General features: G+C 37.7%; 2 protein-coding genes across 5 annotated transcripts; one reads left to right on the top strand and one right to left on the bottom strand.

Annotated features, from left to right (window-relative positions):
- The first annotated feature begins 2,411 nt into the window (after positions 1–2,411).
- On the top strand, positions 2,412–6,877 carry LOC100710853 (PI-PLC X domain-containing protein 1). The gene is made up of 7 exons (XM_005452336.4): positions 2,412–2,951; positions 3,125–3,261; positions 3,787–3,912; positions 3,995–4,150; positions 4,430–4,536; positions 5,286–5,356; positions 5,990–6,877. The coding sequence occupies exons 1-7, from the start codon at positions 2,849–2,851 to the stop codon at positions 6,262–6,264; spliced, it is 975 nt and encodes a 324-aa protein (XP_005452393.1). The 5' UTR covers positions 2,412–2,848; the 3' UTR covers positions 6,265–6,877.
- On the bottom strand, positions 6,475–20,927 carry LOC100711116 (NACHT, LRR and PYD domains-containing protein 3). 4 transcript variants are annotated; one of them, XM_025903187.1, is made up of 19 exons: positions 20,618–20,667; positions 20,366–20,524; positions 18,328–18,373; positions 18,074–18,176; positions 17,535–17,645; positions 17,329–17,439; positions 16,257–16,335; positions 15,935–16,136; positions 13,450–15,241; positions 12,563–12,736; positions 12,278–12,445; positions 11,997–12,161; positions 11,173–11,346; positions 10,728–10,901; positions 10,079–10,240; positions 9,608–9,781; positions 8,508–8,681; positions 8,380–8,426; positions 6,475–8,281 (listed from the first exon to the last, which is right to left on the bottom strand). In XM_025903187.1, exons 3-19 carry the CDS (start codon positions 18,344–18,346, stop codon positions 7,743–7,745), a joined length of 4,368 nt encoding a protein of 1,455 aa, XP_025758972.1. In that variant the 5' UTR covers positions 18,347–18,373; positions 20,366–20,524; positions 20,618–20,667; the 3' UTR covers positions 6,475–7,742. The 4 variants fall into 4 exon arrangements, with proteins under 4 accessions (XP_025758972.1, XP_019207633.1, XP_019207635.1 ...); XM_019352088.2 differs by lacking the exons at positions 20,366–20,524; positions 20,618–20,667 and adding an exon at positions 20,820–20,927; XM_019352090.2 differs by lacking the exons at positions 20,366–20,524; positions 20,618–20,667 and adding an exon at positions 20,820–20,927 and having other exon boundaries at positions 10,728–10,844.
- Between the last annotated feature and the right edge of the window lie 326 nt (positions 20,928–21,253).

Genomic DNA, 21,253 nt, shown 5'->3' with positions numbered 1-21,253 from the left:
CTTTTGGGAAAATATTTTGTGGACTGATGAGACAAAAGTAAAAATTTTTGGAAGGTTTGAGTAACATCTGACATAAAACTAACACAGTGGCCTAGTCCAAGTCTGAATTTAGCTCCAATTGAGATGCTTTGACCTGACTGCGACCTCAAACAGGCCATTCATGGCTGAAAACTCTCCAATGTGACCTAATTAAAACAATTCTGCAAAAATTCCTCCAGTGCGATGTGAAAAACTTATCATTCCCAGTTATTGCAAATACTTGATTGCAGTTTTTGTTGCCAAGGGTGACACAGCCAGATATTAGGTTTAGGGGTCAAGTACTTTTTCACACAGTGTCAGTTAGGTTTGGATACCTTTTGTTCTCTTAATGAATGAAATAATCCTTTAAAAATGGAACTTTGTATTTTCTTGTGTTATCTTTGCCTATTATTAAAATATGTGAATCATCTAAGTGTGACAAATAAGCGAAAAATAAATATGCTTTTTACAGCACTGTGTAGTTTAAATGATTTACAAATGAATGGATTTTGTTTTCATTTACACTCCATTCAAGTAATACTCTGAATAAATTTGACTGAAATCCATACGAACCATTGTTTAAAAGACAGTCCTAAATATTAGGCCTAAGATGAGTCCTGGACCTAGATTACCCAGAAACCAATAGGATAACCTAATAGTGGCGCTAAAATAATTAGAGAAAATAAAGGTAGGTGCCTTCTACTTTTACCAGTGTTACTATTACCAGTAAGTTTGATGGAATCCAATCATAACTCTCATGGAACTGGGTTTGAGTCTGTTATCCTCGCTCTGCTTTCCTGTAAACTGTCCTATCCAATAAAAAGGCTAAAAAATGCCAAAAGTAAATACATTTGATGAGTATCAAGTGAGCCAGAGTAGCAAAATTGTAACCTGAAATTTAATCTGAAATGATCACAGTGTCATTGTTTGGCTGTCTGAGTCATACTCCGACCTAACAGTCACAAGCACAAGTAAGTTAATTTCATAGGGTCACAAGGTAAAAAGGTTGGCAGTCGGTTCAATTTAAGGACTCCTCATATTTCAAGCACCTCTATAACTGTCTAATTAAATTCTTTCTAGAGCACACCAACAGCTATGCTGTTTATTTACATGTGAAAACAGCTTCACATGATTATATGAAACTGAAGACAACCATAACAAATTAATGCTTTTAAATCATAACTTTATTTTATTATCTTTCATTTTCGACCGTGTGTGTGTTTTCACTTTGCTTTTCTGCCATCTGTGTCTTGATTTAAGGCCATTTTTCATGCTGTCACGTCACACTGATTGCCCCCTAGTGGTCACAATATGTAATTACACAAACAAAAACTGCCAAACTGGTACTGGAATAGAAGAATGCACAATTAATTAATCAATAGCAATGACATTTTAACAAATATATTATATAATATATTAACATAACTATAAAAAACTTAATAGTAATTAATAGTATAATCAAAACAAAAATTGGCAATCCCTCCCATCCGGTAATTTGAGTGCGTACCAACAATCTTATTGCAACTTTAACCTGATCATTCATCATCCAGTCATTCATTTTCTTTAATCATTCAGCCTCACATTCACACCTACAGCCAGTTTAGACTTGTTAGTCTGAGACACATGTCTTTGGACTGTGGGAGAAAGCCAAAGTTAAGTCTATGTAGCAGCTGTTAAACTGTTTAAATGATGATGATGATGGAAAAGAGCCACTTAATCAGTAGTTATTATGAATCTCCGGCTTTTTTTCCACAGTCTGTCTTTTGTCCTCTCTCCTCCCCTCAACCCAAACGGTTGTGGCAGATGGCCACCCCTCGCTGAGCCTGGTTCTGCTCGAGATTACTTCCTGGTAAAAGGGAGTTTTTCCTTCCCACTGTTGCCAAGTGATAGAGTGTATTATTGTAAGGTCTTTACCTAACAAGATAAAGCTCCTCACTGTTGTTGTGATTTGGCGCTACATAAATAAAACTGATTTAAATTGATTTGATTCTTCAGGCGTTTTTTTTTTCAAACTCTTTATAAATGTTCTGTTTCTTCCAGTAAATTTGCAAGTTTATCTTGTCAATTTAAAAAAAAAACCTCTAAATTTTCCATTTTCAATATCGATGGAAACCCTAAACATGGCCCTTTTTTGTCTTTGTACATTTATCCATGTAAATGCAAACTCCACACACTTTTTATTTTTTAACGTTATACAGCCTACAAACTGGATTTGGTATCAGAGCTCTATTGCACTTCGGCTTTTCTGTCTGAGCTTTAATGAAAAGACCTTTGTATTGCAACTTACTTTACAACAGACTCCAGTGAAGCAGAAGCATCATGTAGTTCAGCTTTTCTCCTGTAGATGGAGAAAGAGGGCCACTCCACGGGCCCAGGGGGCAAGAGATTTTGACGAACTTGCCTGAAGCTTAATCTGAAAGGGTGCGGAAGTTGTTTTTATGAGAAGCAGGGCTAAATGTCAAGACATCAAGAAAAGCTTAAATCGTTTGGTGTAGGACAAGCTCTGTTGTCTTGCTCTTTTTTTTGTTTGTTTTGTTTTTGTTTTTATTTTTTTAGTGTGGGGGTAAATTGACTGCGATGGTTCTCATTTAAAATGTAAAATTAGCACACACTTTTACCGTGCTTTTTATTTTAGTGTTGTAACTACTGCTTTTTGGTTTTGTTTTTAAAACCAAACTCTCGTCGCGTTTGGTGATTTTATTTTGACAATCGCTAGAGGAGGTGGCGGTTGACTACACCCGGAAGAGTTGGTAAATAAACCGTGTTCAGATCCCGAAGAAGCTCAAAGAGCATGTTGAACATCTGTAGGAGGACAGGGCGGTAACAAGACATGGAGAACAAACAGCGGGAGCAGCTCGGAGGAAACCCGGACTGGATGTCGCGTTTGCCGGAGGAACTGCTGGACGTCCCGTTGTGGAACTTGGCATTACCTGGTAAAACAGGAGCAACCAGTTCAGCCAGTTAAAGACAGAAAAGAATAGAAAACACCCACATACAGATCACATGTTTACTTTAAAAAGATAATTATCCTTAATCTCAGCTTAAACTGTAATAAAAAAAAAAAATTGTCTCAGATGCTTGTTGACAGGCTCTTCTCGCACCACAGGCAGCCATGACAGCATGTCCTTCTGCCTGGATGTCTCCTCTCCTGTGGTGAGATCGGAGTCCTGCTTCCTCAGACTGACTGACAGGCTGTTCCCCTGCTGTACTCGACCCTGTGTTTACCGCTGGGCCACCACGCAGGTATTTTACGGTCCCCCTAAAGTTGCAGGCAAACCAGGAACCTGCACCACCTCAGATGATGCTCCCTACCTTGTAAAATGTTAGGGGATTCATCTGAGGTTTTGATAATTAGATAATTACTGAACTACTGTTAGTTTGGAAAGAGGAAGATGTCCGATTATGACGTTCTGTATGCAGTGCTGTGTAATGAGCCACCCCTCATTTCTCCATATTTTGCTTCTAATCAGACTATCTTCATTTTTTTTTTGTTTTTTGTTTTTTGTTAAGGTGGTCTTGAGCAGTTCTCCAGACTTTCTGAAGATCCTTGAAAGTTTTTCTTTAGACATCTGGATGCTTATTTGATCATTTCCACCCAGTCCTTAAAACTGACCATTTTCAGAGGAATGGTTTTTTGTTTGTTGAGGCACTTAACACTAAGGTGTGAATCATTCCAGCATCCAAAAAAGGCCATCTGTGCAACATGGTGGAGTCTCTGTCATGGTTTGGTTCTGGTGTTTCAATATTTATTCTCTTTCTTGGCTACAGCTATCGGTCCTTTCTGATCAGTGTGATCTTGGTGTTCGTTTCTTGGACCTGCGGATCGCCAGGAAGCCAGCAGGGAGCAGCAAATTGTTTTTCGCTCACGGCATATACACGCTGATAACAGTCAAGGTCAGTAAACTACACCAAAACTGCATTCATGCCCAGAGTGAAAGCTAATTTACAGCAAATTTTAATGTCTGTCTGCATGCAGGAGGCTCTGGATGAACTGGCCGGCTGGCTGGACGCTCACCCCAAAGAGATTGTAATCATTGCCTGTTCACACTTCGAATCTCTAAGTGACGATGACCACGCCCATCTGATGGAGTTCATCCTTCTGCTGTTCAGAGGGAAGCTGTGCCCACCACAGGTAGATAGACATTATTAGGATAATGATTGATTTCTAAAGTTTAAAAATGCCAAATATTCACTGCTTTCAGCCTCTCAAGAACAGTTTCTTCCCTAAAGCCATAGCCACCCTGAACTCACACATGCACCGATAACACCGAAACTTGCTAATATACCGCACCACAAACGTCACGCTCCGAAAATTAAAACGTGTTGCTGTAATCATATGTTATTAGCCTGCATTGGTTTTGGCACAGTGTGCCTAATAAACTGACAGTTTGATTCATATGTATGTGTGCAGGAAACTCCCACTCTGCGGTCATGTTGGTCCAAAGGTCAGCAGGTCTTAGTTTCCTATGACGACCAGGAGCTGCAGCACCCTGGGCTGTGGAATCAGATACCTTATTGGTAAAATCCATAGACTGTATGTAAAAGACAGACTTCATAGCTTAAATGTCTTAAAAGTGAAGCCAGTGCCTTGAACTTGTGTTCTTTCTAATGGCCAGCAGGGGGCAATTTCAGTTCTGATTGCTTTCTCTGGCAATATTAGCTGTTTTTTGTTTGTTTGTTTGTTTGTTTGTTTGTTTGTTTTGTTGTTGAGCATCTTCGTGTCTTAAAAGTATTAATAATAGATGTTGGTACATTGAATTTAAACCACACTGAGAACAGCAACAGCCAAAGGTTCAAATATAACACAATTGGAGTGTCATATTTTAATGTGTGTTCAATGTCAGACATAATACGTGCTTGTTGGTTTATTTATAAATGGTGTGCAGGGCTCGCAAAATCGCTAGCCCGACGTCCCGGAGCTAGCGATATCTCCGGGACGTCAGGCTAGCGGTTTTGTGAGCCCTGGTGTGACATGGTGTGAAATACGATCTTAAATATGTAAACACTGCTTGCATATAATATATACACGTATGTAAAGATAGTTTGTTCCCTCCTATTTTCAAACCTTAGACCTTATGTGGTTTTCTTGGTCTTCTTCCTCCTTCTTTTTGGGTCTTTGACTGGTGACCAAGACTGGTGGCCATTAGGGGAAAAAAAAAAAACAGATTTAAAGCACTTCCTGATTGCCTTTACTTTTCAAGCCCTCTGTCTGCACAGTTGGTCATGTAACCAACACTGAAATGATTGAACTTGTCCTGTGTGTTCAGGTACGCTAACAGCCCAGATCCTAAGAAAGTGATCACCTATCTGGAAGGCCAGCAACGCCAGGGAAGACCAGGTATGAGGTTGTTGGAGCAAGTAGAGCAGTGAGGGAAAGTAGTAGCATTACTGCAGAAGTATCATTTATGCTTTAGCTCAAAATGCAAACAGAATTCAGACTACGCACGTTTTTAATAAAAGTCCAACATGGATCTGGATTTCCTCCCCCATGTGGCGAAGGTTTTTATTGAAAGTTGAAAAGGTTTATACAAAAATTTAAATGAAATATGCCTATTAAAACAGAATAATTCCTTTAAAGACAACATTTTTAACATTCATATTCGGTTGATTGAGCCATCTAAATATATTATTATTAACCTTTATTAAAAAAAAAAAAACTCTTGAGATTAAAAATCTCTTTTACGAGAGCATCCTGGACAAGATGGACAGAAGTACGATCATAAGTTTAATAATATAATAATAATAAAAAATCAAACACAGAAACCACAAACAACCAAGATTTATACTTTAAATTTAAACTACAGTATCAATAAGGAATGAATATCTTGGTAAAAGTATTTGTCTAAAGTCAGTGATGTAGTGAAAGTACTCTGAAGTGTACTGCTTCTGCAGCTAGGTCTGATCTTACCTCAGGCTTTATTTGCTGTTCGTTTCTTTAAGCGGCGGCTTTACAGACTGTTTTGTTTTCCAGATGGTTTTTACGTCACCGGTCTGAACCTGACAGAGAGCATTTTTTACGTCTTCCTGCACCCTTTCCAGAGCATGAGGAGGTTGACGTTGAACTCTCTTTCACTGCTTCTCCGCTGGGCGGGTGAGCAGCAGCCAGGACCTGAGGGAGTCAACATTATGTGCTGTGACTTCATCGGTATGAGCGAGTTCTGCTCGCTTGTCATCGAGCTGAACTACAAACTGGTGGACGGAGGCTGCAGGAAGCCCGCAGCATCCTCCAAAATAAGTGCCAATTAATAATTTTGTTAGCCTGCAATCCTGTTTACACAGGTGTGTGCTTGATGTTTTTGGTTTTTAAGCATCACCACATTACCTTCTACATCTTTATTCAGGTTAATTTCAACATGGTTCACCTAAAACTATAAGACACACAAGTTACATGTTATTTACACATTTAAACATTCACTGTTTAAGTGTAGTTAAATGTTTATATGTTGCACTGGACACTTTTCCACAAATATTTGCACAAATATGAAGATGTACTCTATCGTATGCATTTTCTCTTTTTTATTTTTACTTATTTTTAATTTCCAATTCATTTTTCTCTTTCAGTGATTTTTCTTACCTCATAACTCTGTGCTGTGAACTTTTCTTTAGGGATCAAGAAAGTCTTATATTTGTATTTCAGTATTGCAAATGTTACACATTTTAGTGTTTACTATCAACATCACGAATGCTAGCAGCTTTTTAATTAGCTTACAGCTACACAGTAGTTAGCTTTGAGAGTAAAGCACTGAATACTAGGTCTCTCAAAGTGTTGCACTATGTCTTGTATGATGTTACGTGTTTCTTTTGTTTTACTGTAAATTAATCAAATGCTGGTATTTCTAAATAAATATTTTCATTTTTATTTTTCACATCCTATTTTATAAACAGCTGTGTCGGTGGTGTTGCAGTGGTTAGCATTGTCACCCCACAGCAAGCAAGTCCTGGGTTTGAAACTTTGACTGCGTGGCTTTCTTCCACAGTCCAAAGAAAAGCATGGGTTATGTCACCTGGTTATTCTAAATTTACCATAATACTGCCTGCATACAAACCTTTGAGGGAAACATCCATATGAATGATAAAAATCAGTGATGTTTGTACCTGGATTTATTTGTAATTAAGAAATTTAGAACCCTCAAATGATGCGCACAAACGAAATGATGAAGGCCTGGCTGTCTTAGAAAGTGTAAACACATCTTTAAAATGAATACTACTACTACTACTACTACTAATAATAATAATATTTTCAGTTTTCCAATAGACCATAAGCCACAAAATGTTCAGGATTAAATTAAATAAAAATGTAAATTGCATGAAAAAAAGTAGAGTTTAAACTTTTAACTTAAACATATTCCAATAAATGTGATCTTTACTTAAATATGACTTCTATCATTGGCTGATGTCATCACTTACAGTCAAACTTCTTGGCGCTTGTTTTCTTCTTTTTCTTAGAGTCGGTTACTTTTTTTCATACCAAGCTTGATGTCCAAACTTCAACTTAACTATCAAAAAGAGAAGCAACATTTGGCAGTTTGATATTAAAATATTAAAACTATAGAAAAAAAAAACTACATTTTTTAGAGAAAAGGTGCATTTAAAAAAAAAATCTTAGCCTTATTTTCCACAGCCTCGTCTTTTTAACGTCTATTAAATATTTTGCATAATTTTTTTAGCTGCATTACTGAGACCTATGACAATTTCACCAGGAAAAATGAGGCTTTTTGGACAGATTATATTTCTAACAGTGACACAGAAGAGTCTATTGATAAAAACCCAAACCCAGGGTAAAGTGGTTCAGTGAAGGCACCACAGAAAAAGGTGTACAGGTGAATCTGTGAATCAGGCAAGACTGCATAGAAAGCCAGAGTGCCCTCAGTCCAGTCCAGATATACTCCCACTCTTTGAGAGGCAGAGGTCGGAGGAGCAAGGAGAGCTGTTTTTATATTATTGTGCCAGGCGTAGATGTTTTTATCAGTGAACTCTAAATTCCATGATTTCTCATTCCATCCAAGCCTGCTGCCATCTAGAGCTCCCCTTCTTCTGACGCTTCTGTAAGTCGCTCCAATATCAACCCCTCCTTTCCACTCCACCTCCCAGTAACAGCGGCCTGTCAGACCCATTGTACAGAGCAGCTGGTAGCACCAGTCGAATCTGTCCGGGTGTTCGGGATATGGCTGCTTCTCTGGTGACAGTCTTACTTTTCTGTTGTTCTCAAACAGGACAACATTTTTGTGGGCTGTGTTTGGGTCCAGTGTTAGTTCACATGCATCTGAGGAATGCACCGAGAGGAAATGGTTAGAAATGGAGCAGTAAGTCTAAAGGTTTTCACTCAAACCAGAAATGTAGTGTTACATCTAACATACTTACACTTCCTTAGACCAGATTTCAGCCTCTGAAGACCACCGTGGTCCTCGCTGGAAGGGGAAAATCAAAGTCAGACCAGACTGGAGACCCTTAGCATTTCTACAGTTCCTATACTCCAATGTACATCATACCTGAGGGAGTCCAGTCTCCAGTTTGGATCCTTTAGTCCCACAGATAGTAGCTTTACGCCCGACTCTCCTGGATGGTTATAACTGAGGTCGAGTTCTTTCAGATAGGAGGGGTTGGACCTCAGAGCTGATGCCAAAGACGTACAGCCATCTGCTGTGATCAAGCAGCCTGACAATCTACAAGAGTGAAAAACTGACATGGTAAGAATTTTTCAAAAATCATCCATCCACCTAAAACTAATATATAATTTATATGATAATTGGAGCAGATGGTCATATGCAAGTGAAACATTTGTAAAGTACCTCTCACGTCTCTTTCAAAGTAAAAAAGGAAGTAATTCCTCAGGTATAGCAGCTAGTTTTAAAAATGGTCTCGTTCAAGATTTGCAAAAGAAACAGAAATGTGCTCATAAGAATCTGCACTCAGTCTGTCCACCACAACTATGAATTCATTTGTCCAACTTCAGAAAAAAAACCCCTCTTTTGCTTTGTACACTATGCTATCTAAGACGTTAGATGAAAATGTTTGCACTTTTATAACTGTGACTGTTTGTGTGGTTTTTTTTGCTGTTGTGTAGGTTTAGGTTTTTATTAATTATTTAGTTTTATTGACTCTGCAGTAATTTTAAATGTAGCTCTTAAGGGTTACTTTTCATTGTAGTTTATAACCTTTGTCTTATGGAGATGGAGTACGTGTGCAAACACAACATTAGTTCAATTTTATTTACATTGTGCCAATTCACAATAACAGTCACCACAAGTCTTTTTTATATTACAAGGTAAAGACCTTACAATATTAGGATGAAACCCCAGCCACCAGTTGATCCCCTATGAACAAGCACTTGGCAACAGTGGAAAAGAAAAAAACCCCTTTTAACTTGAAGAAACTGCTAGCCAGGGTTTAGGAAGGGGCAACCATCCTGACAGCTGAAGACTGTGCCTTCCATTCTACATTTAAATGCTTTAAGAACCACAAGTAGGTCTGCAATCTAAGAGCAAATAGTCTACTAGGAAAAAAATGGGTCCCCTTGTCACAGTTGGCTGTCTGTCCAGTCTTTTCACAATGACCCTTATGGTGCAACACATATTCATCAGATGCATACCCAAATGTTTGTAGTTTACAGTGTGGGCTCCTCAGTCCAGCAGAAAGCAGTTTTACGCCTGAATCTTGTAGGTCATTGTTACTCAAATCCAGGTGTCTCAGACTGCAAGAGTCAGAGCTGAGGACCAGTGAGACATCTTGACCACATTTCTCTGTGAGATTTGTGTGATTCAACCTGAAAAATTAAGAATGTTTCTCTGTGTAATTTCTGTGATCCATCTACCCTTGACTTTGATTATCAGAAAGACCAAAGTATGTGTATATATAAATCTCAAACATATTTAAACTATTGTACAAACCAAGCCAAATAAAAGGATATCAGAAGTCTCAAGCATTGGCATATTTATAAACATCAAATATAAAGTCACAAACTCTGTAATTAAAATTAATTAAGTGATGTTAAAACAATAAACAGCACTAAAATAAAAAAAAAAGAAAGTTTGGGTAAATTAGTGTAAAAATGTGACCTCACCTCAGAGTTTCCAGTCTAGAGTGTGGACTCGTCAGCCCAGTAGACAAAAGCTTGATGCCTGAATCCCGCAGGTTGTTCTTACTTAAGTCCAGCTCTCTTAGACTGGTAGACTTTGACATCAGAACGTCGCAAGTTCTTTCCGATAACATGCAGCCACTCAGGCTGAAGGATTAGATTCAGTAAATGTACAATTTGGATTGAATACATACATCTATATATATATATATATATATATATATATGTGAATATATGTATATATGTATGCAACATTTAAATATGTAGGATTAAGGTATAAAACATTCAACTACCATTTAGGTATAAAGCATGGTAGCAGAAATTAGAAAACTTTAAAATGTCAATAACTGTTATAAACAGTAGAACAGGGTGTACCATGACATAAAAATAACTTTCTACATCCATCGCATTGATATAGCTTTTTCATTTAGGTGCACCTACAAAAAAAGATTAACACAAATTTTGCTCAAATTGAAAGTAACAAATAACCAAAACCGACCTTATGTAAAGAAAATACATCTGTGAATGAAAGACAAATGGGAAGAAAAGGCAAAAGAGCTACTTGATTGGAGCCACCGCAAAAAATATTACAAACAGACCAAAAAGTATTAGAGTTTACAAGTTGAATTCTGACCTGAGAGTTTTCAGGATGCAGTACGGACTATGCAGTCCTGCAGACAAAAATGTCACTCCGGAATCCTGCAGATCATTGTTACTGAGGTCCAGATCTCTCAGACTCGAAGACTGGGAGCTAAGAATTGTTGAGATTTCATTGCAACATTTCTCTGTGAGGTTGGTTTGAGTTAACCTAACAAATGAGATACAGGTCTTTAACATGTATTACTTTATAGCATTGTAAAGATAAACTTTTTAAAAAGGTCCTTTTTATAGAAATTTTCAGTATCTATAATCAAATTTAAACAAAAGGTTCTCTGTACCAGGTTAGCTGTTTTCTTTATACTTATGAATAAGCACCTTATGAATAAGAAATATTTTAGCAAAGGACAAAGTATTTGCAATTACATCTAATGTCACAGTTGCAGAATCAAGGTAGCAAATACGTCTTAACCTGACCTCACCTTAGAGTTTGGAGTTGACAGTGTGGACTTCCAAGTCCCTCACAGAGCAGTTTTACTCCTGAACTCTGCAGGTCATTGTCACTCAAGTCCAGCACTCTCAGACTAGACGCCTTTGTGCATAAAGCTGATGATAACCCTTGACAGCATTGCTCTGTGAGACCAGTTCGACTCAACCTGATAAAATAAAAAGATATATCTTAAAATGTTTTTAAACCAAACATTTATGGGATGTGATACAGTGGCGTAGGAAACGTGTTTTGTGTAGGCCAAGAGAGTTTGATGGAAGTTACCATCAAACTCTCTCTATCATCACATCTCTTGGATAAAAAAAAAAGTCAATGGGATTTTTAAAAAGAGATTACTTTTGGATGATTCTGCAAAATAAGTTCCACAGGACATGTTTTGGAAATTTACATCTGTTTTTAAAGATAAATTTGATGATGTTGATTTTAATGTTGAACAAAATATACAATTTTTAATTATCTCTGAAGCATAAATTCCAATTAATAAAATACAAATTTCAGGCTACAAATGAATAATATCAAGTTATGTGACTTGAACATCACCATCAATAAGCTTCAGTATATTAAGTAATGATGCTGAGTATCCCCAAAAACTGGAAATGTCTGAATTAGCTACTTGCTAGCAAACACCTTCAAGGGACACTTGAAATCTTTATAATTCTGTTGTAGAACACAACTTTAAAGTCTGAAGGTTAGCCACAGATTTTATTATAAGCACGTAACCAAAAATTAATTTTAAAAAAACCTAATGACTTTCAGATCCAAACGTAAAACTTTAACATAAAGAAGTCATAATCCAACCTGAGAGTTTCCAGTCTGCAATGTTGATTTCCCTGTTCAGAGAAGAGCATCACTCCTGAATCCTTCAGCTTGTTGTTGCTCAGGTCCAGCTCTCTCAGAATAGAGGAGGTGAGAATGAAAAGCAGCGTATCGTGACTTTTCTCTGACAGATTACAGCCAATCAGCCTGAAGAAGAATTTAAATCAGTGCACTTTTTTTTTAAAAAAAAACAGAACATACAGAATTATTTTAAATATCACGCCACAGATTAATCATCGCTATGTAAAATAGAATATCCTGACCTAAGTGTTTCCAGTCTATAGTTTGGACCTTTTAGCCCAGCAGAGAGCTGCTTCAGTCCAGAGTCCTGCAGATTGTTGTAACTCAAGTCCAATTCTCTCAAATGAGAGGTCTCTAGAACTAATGACAGCTCTTGACAGCATTTCTCTGTGAGATTGTTTTGGTTCAACCTGGTAATAAGATAAATATAAACATGTTATGTTTTAGACATTTACTATTTCTGTTCAATTTTCAGCAGTTTCAGCAGAAATGACTGTGAAAATTTGCACAAAATGTGTTGATCAAACCTCAGCTTTTCCAATCTACACTGTGGATTCTTCAGTCCAGAAGACACCAACTTCAGTCCTGAGTCCTGCAGGTTGTTGTTTGTCAGATCAACATCTCTTAGAGTAGAAGACTGAGCACTAAAAACTGAGGCCAAACCTTCACAGCATCTCTCTGTCAGATTACAGCCACTCAACCTAAGTTTATTATTCATACAAAAGGGAGCAATGTTAATCACAACAAAAAATCTACTGATATCTATGCCAAAGTGTATTATTATATGTTGGCCAGATACGTAGTTATTAAATGCATGTTCATGTGGTCACCACCATTTCCTCCTCATTTAGAGGATGCATCGTTCATGGCTTTTATAATCACAGCTAGAACATTTAGGAAATAATGCATGCAGACCTACTGCATTAAAGAGTGCAAAAACGTTCCTAAAAATGACAGCAAAATTTAAGATACAGAAACTCTGAAACAAAGACTCAAAATCTTGTGGTAATTAAAATGACCATTTCTCCATAACAAAACAACCAAACTACTTAGAAAGGATCAGGAACATTGATCAATAATGGAGTTTTGCTGAAGCTATAATTGGATCAACTGCCAGTATGTCATTAAATCCATCAGAAATAGTGAAAATATAGTTATTAATGAAGTTGTATGATTTCACATTTTTGTTTTACTTTCTTTCTGTATTTACACATTTCTTGATTTCCTTTTTTTTTAAGCTTTTCTCTTTTAGCTTTGTCTTTATTTAATCTATTTGTATTTTTAAAAACGTATACATATATACATGCATTGACTTCTAAGTAAATTAAAATTTCCTGACTTACTTTATTTTCAGCAGATTAAGCTAAATGCAGTAGTTCTTTAGCAATTTTTTCCTATTTTTCTGGAAACTTACAGAGATTTGTTGGAGGCTTTGACCACAGGAAGCAGCCTCAGAAGACCTTCATCGGAAGCACAGTATTTCTTCAGGTTGAACATGTCCAAGTCTTCTTCTGATGACAGTAAGATGAAGACCAAAGCTGACCACTGAGCAGGAGACAGTTTATCTGTGGAAAGGCTTCCTGAATTCAGGTACTGTTGGATCTCCTCAACCAGAGAATGGTCATTCAGCTCATTCAGACAGTGGAACAGGTTAATGCTTCTCTCTGTTGACAGACTCCTCCTGATCACGCTCTTTATATACTCAATTGTTTCCTGCTTGTCAAGAGAGATATTTCCTGTCTGTGTCATCAACCCACCAAGAAGTGTGAGATTTGTTGGTAGGGAAAGACCCAGAAGGAAGCGGAGAAACAAGTCCAGGTGTCCATTTGGACTCTGTACAGCCATGTCCACAGCAATTTGGAAAAGGTATGATAGCTTAGATTTGTCCCTGAATAAATTCGACCACCAAGTTTCAGACTGAAACAGATTCACGCCAAAGTTTGTCAAAGTCAGAAAGACATAAAGAGCAGCTAGAAACTCCTGAACACTCAGATGGACAAAGCAGAACACTTTCTCCTGGTGCAGCCCCCTCTCCTCTTTAAAGATCTGTGTGAACAATCCTGAGTACACCGAGGCCACTCTGAAATCAATGCCAGACTCTGTCAGGTCTGATTCATAGAAGATCAGGTGACCTTTCTGCAGCTGCTCATATGCTAGTTTTCCCAATGACAAAACCATTTCCCTGCTCCCTGGATTCCAGTGTGGTTCCGCCTCAGCTCCAATGTGATACTTGATGCTCCACAGTTTTGCTTGAACCACCAGGAAGTAGATGTACATCTCAGTCAAGGTCTTGGGCAGCTCTCCTCCTGCTCTGGTTTTCAGCACATCCTCCAAAACGGTAGCAGTTATCCAGCAGAATACAGGGATGTGGCACATGATGTACAGGCTTCGCGAAGTCTTTATGTGAGAGATGATCCTGCTGGCTTGCTCCTCTTCTCCAAATCTCTTTCTGAAGTACTCCTCCTTCTGTAGGTCAGTGAACCCTCTGACCTCTGTCACCATGTCAATATATCCAGGTGGAATCTGATTGGCTGCTGCAGGCCGTGTGGTTATCCATAGCCGAGCCGAGGGAAGCAGGTTCCCACAGATGAGGTTTGTCAGCAGAACATCCATTGAAGTGGGCTGTCGAGTATCAGTCAGGATCTTATTGTTTTGGAAGTCCAGAGGAAGTCGACACTCATCCAGGCCATCAAAGATGAACACAACCTGTAATTCCTCTAAGCTGCAGAGTCCTGCTTCTTTGGCTTCAGTAAAGAAATGATGAACAAGTTTCACTAAGCTGAAATTTGTACCCTTCAGCAGGTTCAGCTCTCTGAAGGTGAATGGAAATGTGAACTGGATGTCCTGGTTAGCTTTGTCCTCAGCCCAGTCCAGAGTGAACTTTTGTGTCAAGACTGTTTTCCCAATGCCAGCCACTCCCTTTGTCAGCACTGTTCTACATGGCTGATCTTTACCTGATGAGGCTTTAAAGATTTCCTCACATGTAATCGTTCTTTCTGGTCTGGCTGGTTTCCTCACAGCGGTTTCAATCTGTCTGACCTCGTGTTCATTGCTGACCTCTCCAGTCCCTTCTTCTGTTATGTAGAGCTCTGTGTAGATGTCATTCAGAAAAGTTGGGTTTCGTGTTTTAGCAGTCCCCTCAAACAAGCACTGGAACTTGCTTTTCAAACTAGATTTAAGTTTACGCTGACACATTGAAGGTGATTCTGCATAAACACACAAAAACAACATAAAAATTTACCCTCACAAGTAAAGTTAGAAATAATGTTAGAAGTTGAGGTCACTGACAATTTTGAAAACTAAAACTATAGATACTTTTACAAAGGGTTGATGTAGCTTCTATGTCTGAAATATGAAGCCAATGCTGAACTTGTATTCTTTCCAGGAAAGAACAAAGTTGTAATTAATCACTGAAAAATGTGCAAAGACCTAAACCCTGTAACTTAAGCACTTTTTACTGTCTTCAGCTTCAAAACCTGTGTGACTGAGATCTTAGCCAATTACAAAAGAATCCAAAAAGATGATCTGGTTTTGTCAAATCTATATTTTCAAAATGGTGTAAGTTTAAAAAACATACAAACAAATACAAATTACAGGATTATGGCCATAGTCACTGCAGTGACTATGGCCATGTTGCCCTTGTTACCTGTGGTTTCATAAACCAAGATGGCCAGTGTCAAAACATTTAGCTTGAAGCACTACCAGTAAACTGACAATCAGTCAGCGATGAGAAATGGGCTTCAAGTACATAATAAACTCATTTATATTGTTATACTCGCATTAACTGCTCTATGTGGAGTTCAAAGAGCATCTTTATAATGTATATTTCTTTCCTTTTTCTCATTGTCTTCCTTCCTTACATACTATCTATTAAAATTTAGCTGTAAAAATGTTCTTACTGGTCTGCAGAGAATCAGCCAAGTTCTCATGGTTTATTCTTCTCAGGAAGTGCAGTGCGATTTTTTGAAATGCCTCTCTGCAGCTCCTCATGCCCTCATTCATATCGGTGTCCATTTCTTCATCTGAACACTTTGATTTTAAAAGCCTTTGCATTCGCTTTAACTCGTTTTTCTCAAAAGTGAAAATACTCTCCTCAAGCAGCTGAAAAATGATATAAAAAGATGAAACATACACTTTGAGTAAAAAAATCAAGACAACAACAACAACAACAACAACAAAAACTGCTGTGACTTTGCTAAGTGCACATTGAGACAAATTTACCTTAAATATTGAGTCTATGTCTGTTTGATGGTCCACTACAGATGAACTGCTATGAACCTCTGAGATGTCCTGATACAGTCTGTGAGGAAAAATGAAACACACCAGATTGTCGTTCTTTATCAAAAAGAGCATTTTTCAATCTATTTCACTGGAAAACTGTTTTCTGGCATGTTGCCACTTCAATATCATTCTCAACATGGTTCTCTTGTTACACAAAATGAATCCAATAATTCACAAATAAAGTGCAGAAATTGGTAGAAAAACAGTGTAAATTATAAGTTATAAAGTATTTTTTTTTTAAATTACTAAAATGAGTAATAAACATGCAAAGTCCCAAAAAAGGCCCCCATTATTACTAAAGTTTACACTGCGGGGTTCCACAGGGCTCAATACTTGGTCCACTGCCATTTTAGGGTTTTACTGAATACGCAATGAAATGCCAGAGAACTGATCCAATGGATTGCAAAGATCTTCAATGTATTTTTCAATAAGCGCCACATGAAAATTATGTATATGTCTACCGATGATATGGCAGCCATAATATTGATAAACATATATAAATAGCAAGCTACCTCAACTGTTTTGTTATTGATAAGGGGCCATGACAGATTTTCATGACATTTAATTTTTAATATGACATATTTACAAAGAAAGGAAAGGAGTGGGTAAATTACATTAAAAAGATTAATTCATGAATTAATCTGTTGATCAAATAATGATATATGGTGCTTTTCTTATTGCGCACCGTTATCAAATTATTTACACCACATTAACCCATTGGCCCACTCTTCCAACAATTTTCAGTGTACACACAGTGTTTTAACATGTACCAGTATTAGATTTATGACAGTTTGGGGATTTCAGTATGTTGCCACAAGTCACTTTGACATGCAGTCTAGAGGAAACGTCATAGTCCTGATAATTATAGAATGAATAAAGAATAATGAAATGAAAAAAAGGTGTTAAAAGTTTAGACTGCAACATAAAATCATTACTACTTATGTACTTTGCTCCTTAACAGACTTGATGTAACGTTAACAAACTGAGGTTATATAGTGGCACGCTAACTCACTCTGTGCCAGAAGCCCGCTCTCTGTTAAAAGCAAGAGGTGGCTCCTTTGAGTGGTCACTCATGACCGAATCACAGCTGGATACGGGACAACCAGGCCTCACCTCCCCAGTCCTGGCAGAGAAACACCAGACAAAGCATTATTGTTATTATATCTGCCAAAAACAGTTTAATAAATGCAAGTGTAGTAGATACTGCAGTGGACTAACTCTTTTCCAGAAGGTTGTTGACTGTTAAAAGCAAGAGGTGACTCCTTTGAATGATTGCTCTTGATTGAAACAGAGCTTGGTGCAGTTGATCTAGTCTGCTGCTGCTCCTGGCTTCAAAACAAGAGTGTTGTTAGTTTCATTAGTCATGTAGGAAAACCTGGACATATTTGAACAAGATTCCTATGTCTTGAGTCCAGTATTGTTCATGTTGCTGACACAACTGCAGCGCTGCATTTACTCATTCTCAGTCATTCACCGCTCATTGACAATAGTGCAGGAAAATTATTCAGCAGCATCAAGTTTTTGGGAATACAGATAACTGACAGCCTCCAAATACGTCAGTACTGGTTCAAAAGGGCTTAGCGGCGTCTGCACTTCAGGCACTGCAGCAGATCGTCTTGACTGTGTCTATATGCCTAAATACACTGAGTTGCTGCCATGTGATTGGCTGATAAGATACGAGTTAATAAGCAGTTTAACAGGTGTACCTAATGATGTGGCCAGTGAGCGTTTAAGTGTCAGAAACACAAGTAACTTACCTCTGAGCTTCAGTGGGCCCACAAAGTTCCCCCAGTGTAGTGTTTTTAGAGGGAAGGAACCCATCATTTTTCCCTTCCACAAGATCCATGGTGGAGCTCATATCTTTATACAAAATACACCCAACATACAAATCAGCTGAGGCTAAAGATCGCTTTCTAGAACACGTCAAGGATATTGTTAAATTCAACACATATTTTCAGATTGTTGTCAGAGCTTCCAATATTAATTATATTTCCTCAAAAGAAGCAAATACCTTTTAAATTCTTATCCATCAGCTCATCAGTATTTTTCTTTGATGTCTGTAAAGGAGAAACAAAACATGGAGTTTATTGTTTATTATTAGTTTATTATTAAGACCCTGCATATATTGGACTTGCACATATGTTTTCCACACTCACTGAAATGGCAGCACAGATGACTTTTTATGAATGGTGACCTCTGCTCCTCACCCCACCCCCTCTTCTGATCTCTATTTTAATTCTAGTTAGTTTAATCTTAGTTTGCTCACAATAAATGGATTCTAATTTATTGTTAGATTATTTTCTTGCTCTGTGTTAAGCTCTTAATATATTCACACTTATATAGTGCTACTGGCCACTCAAAGTATTTTTAACTGCAAGTCACTTTAACTATGCATTTATACAGCCTTTTATTCTGTGCACCTCAATAACTTTATCTGCTTCACATTCACATTTATGTGCACCATATATGATCAGTTCTATTCTGGACCTGTCTCTGCAGGAATATGTGCAACTGTGGTGGGATCACAGGCAGCTGTCATGAGGTCCCCCTTGATCTCTGTCACCACTGTCCTGTTTACAGTACACACAGACATGTTCAGTTTCATTATTCCCCACAATCGCTATTTTCTTTTATTTGATCCGCGCTGTTGGATCTAAAATCCATCTGAACAGATATTTGTCCAATTTGACTGTAACCACCCCAGTGTACAAAAAGTAGTAGCATCTGTACAACAGTATAAAACCTTTACAGTATTTGTTATATGTACAAAGACCTTGTAAGCTATAAGGCCCGGGGGCGAGAATCGGCCCAGCAAATACTCCTATTTGGCCCGCTGGATGGCACTGGAAAATGTAATGGAGGTCCTAAACCTTGAACTTTGTATTCATAAGTTTTACAACATTTACTACTTCCTCGTGACAATTTATACTACACCAAAGTAATGAAGTAATTAATAAACGAATAGAGGACAGAAAGTTTCTTTGGTCCGGCTTACTTAAAATCAAAGTGGGATGTAAAATTAGTTGGTTTAGGAAATAATAGATGAAACTGGAGAGCTGCAGAGCCTTTGGCTTTCCATTGACTTTGTCTATGTGAGACTCGAAATCAAATATTTAATAATTACAAATGAAGTAGCCGAGAAAAAGGACTGCTTCTATCTATATTAGAAGTACTCAGCAGCAAAAATGTGTTTTACTTTATTAATACTCCCCAAAACTAATTACAACTAAATGTGAAATTAAGCCTGAAGAGTTTGTATTAAGGATACTTTGTCTTGTGGGGCACCTTGTCTTCACTGAGGTACATCAAAGTGAACACAAGCTCATTAATAATTACCTTAATATTGTCGCATTTATGATATGTACTATTTATACAAATCGAAGGTTTGTGTTACAAACTGTTTATGCTGTAAAGTAATTTGGATTAACGTTTGTGACAGGCTGCTTATACATGTGATGTTTTTAAATGCTTTTTACTTATAGTTCTTGTACTAATGTCGAGGGCTGCAGCTATCGAATATTCCATCGATTAATTGAGTAATCAGATAAGAATGACTTTTGTCTTATTAATGAGCAATATTAAATAAACAAAGGGAAAAAACACAGGTCTTTCAATATCAACTGCTCATTTCCATTTTAAAATTGTAATATTTAAAATTTAACTGCATACAACATCTCTAAAAAAGACGACAACAACAACAACAACAACAACAACTAAACCCTCTAATTTTATGTACATGCCTTATTGAAATTTATTGTTTGTAGTTCTTTCCAGTTCTTTTTCTGCATATTTTAATAGAACTTCTGGAGGCTTACTGCAGATTTGTGTAAAACAAACGGAAGTGGATGAAGACTCTGGCTCCAGAGTGTTTTTAGTCGCAAATGTAGGCAACGGCGCGCTACAGAGCCGTGTGTTAAACGAAGCATCGAAGCAAAGAAGTTGTGTCGAGTTTTTTGGCTGTACTGAATCAAACAGGGTCAGGAGATGCTGCACTTCACTTGTTCTGACCTAAATGCATTTTAAAGAGAGAAAATAGGATTTTACAATACCTTTTCATGGTGACAGTAACGCTCCAAGTTCACTGAGAAAATCCACTATTGAAAGAAGTACACTAACCCCACTATCACGCCCAGGTGTGACAAAGCTAGAATAAACGTAACGCTCCCTGGGCTTTTTCCTTGCAGGCAGTCAGCAAGTGCCTCTGCTACCTGATTCGGAAGCATTATAAAGCCATAACAAGTAACCATAGGTGTTACAAATAAAGACATAACATTTTGCGTAAGCTTTAGTTATACCAGTACGTTTCCATAAAGCTGCTAATCTGAAGAGGAGGCGTGCCTGAAGTCGCAGCTCAGGGCAAACAAACACACATCACAGGCTGAGGATGAATCACAAAGATAAACTTGGACCTCAGTGAAGCTTCAAGTTTCACTCTGACTGGAGAAAAAACTGTGACATGATGAACAAATAAAACCTTTAGTGATGTTAAAATGGACTTCTTACCATAAAACAGGGGCCTCTGCACACTTCTTCACTCTGCACCACTTCTTTTGAGAAGCCTGAGTCCTGGGTTTTCTCTTCTGCATTTTTACACTGCTTAGTGAATAAAATAACAGCCTATATTTGGCAATCCTGCCTCTGCTGAGAAACTTCCTCTTTCTTAGTTTTTCCCCCCTCAATCTGTAGTCGTTGCTTTGTTTTGCTCAACACTTTGCACAGTTTTTGCTTCTCTTTTCTTACCTTTCTAAGAGCTGCAAATGATGAGTTCACTGTAAGTTCATTTAACTGCTTGCATTTTAGCCTTAGCAGGATTTTTCCAAGGCAACTTTATAATACATGAGGTTTCATGTGAGTAATTAACTTAATGGAGAGGCAAATCAGTACAACAGGTACCAACAAGACTGGAGAATGGAAGGATGTTTGTGTTCATAGGATTT

This window comes from Oreochromis niloticus, linkage group LG23 (assembly GCF_001858045.2).
Source record: "Oreochromis niloticus isolate F11D_XX linkage group LG23, O_niloticus_UMD_NMBU, whole genome shotgun sequence".
NCBI classification, from domain to species: domain Eukaryota; kingdom Metazoa; phylum Chordata; class Actinopteri; order Cichliformes; family Cichlidae; genus Oreochromis; species Oreochromis niloticus.
The sequence above is the reverse complement of the archived record's forward strand: the minus strand, read 5'-3'. Positions and strand labels throughout refer to the sequence as shown.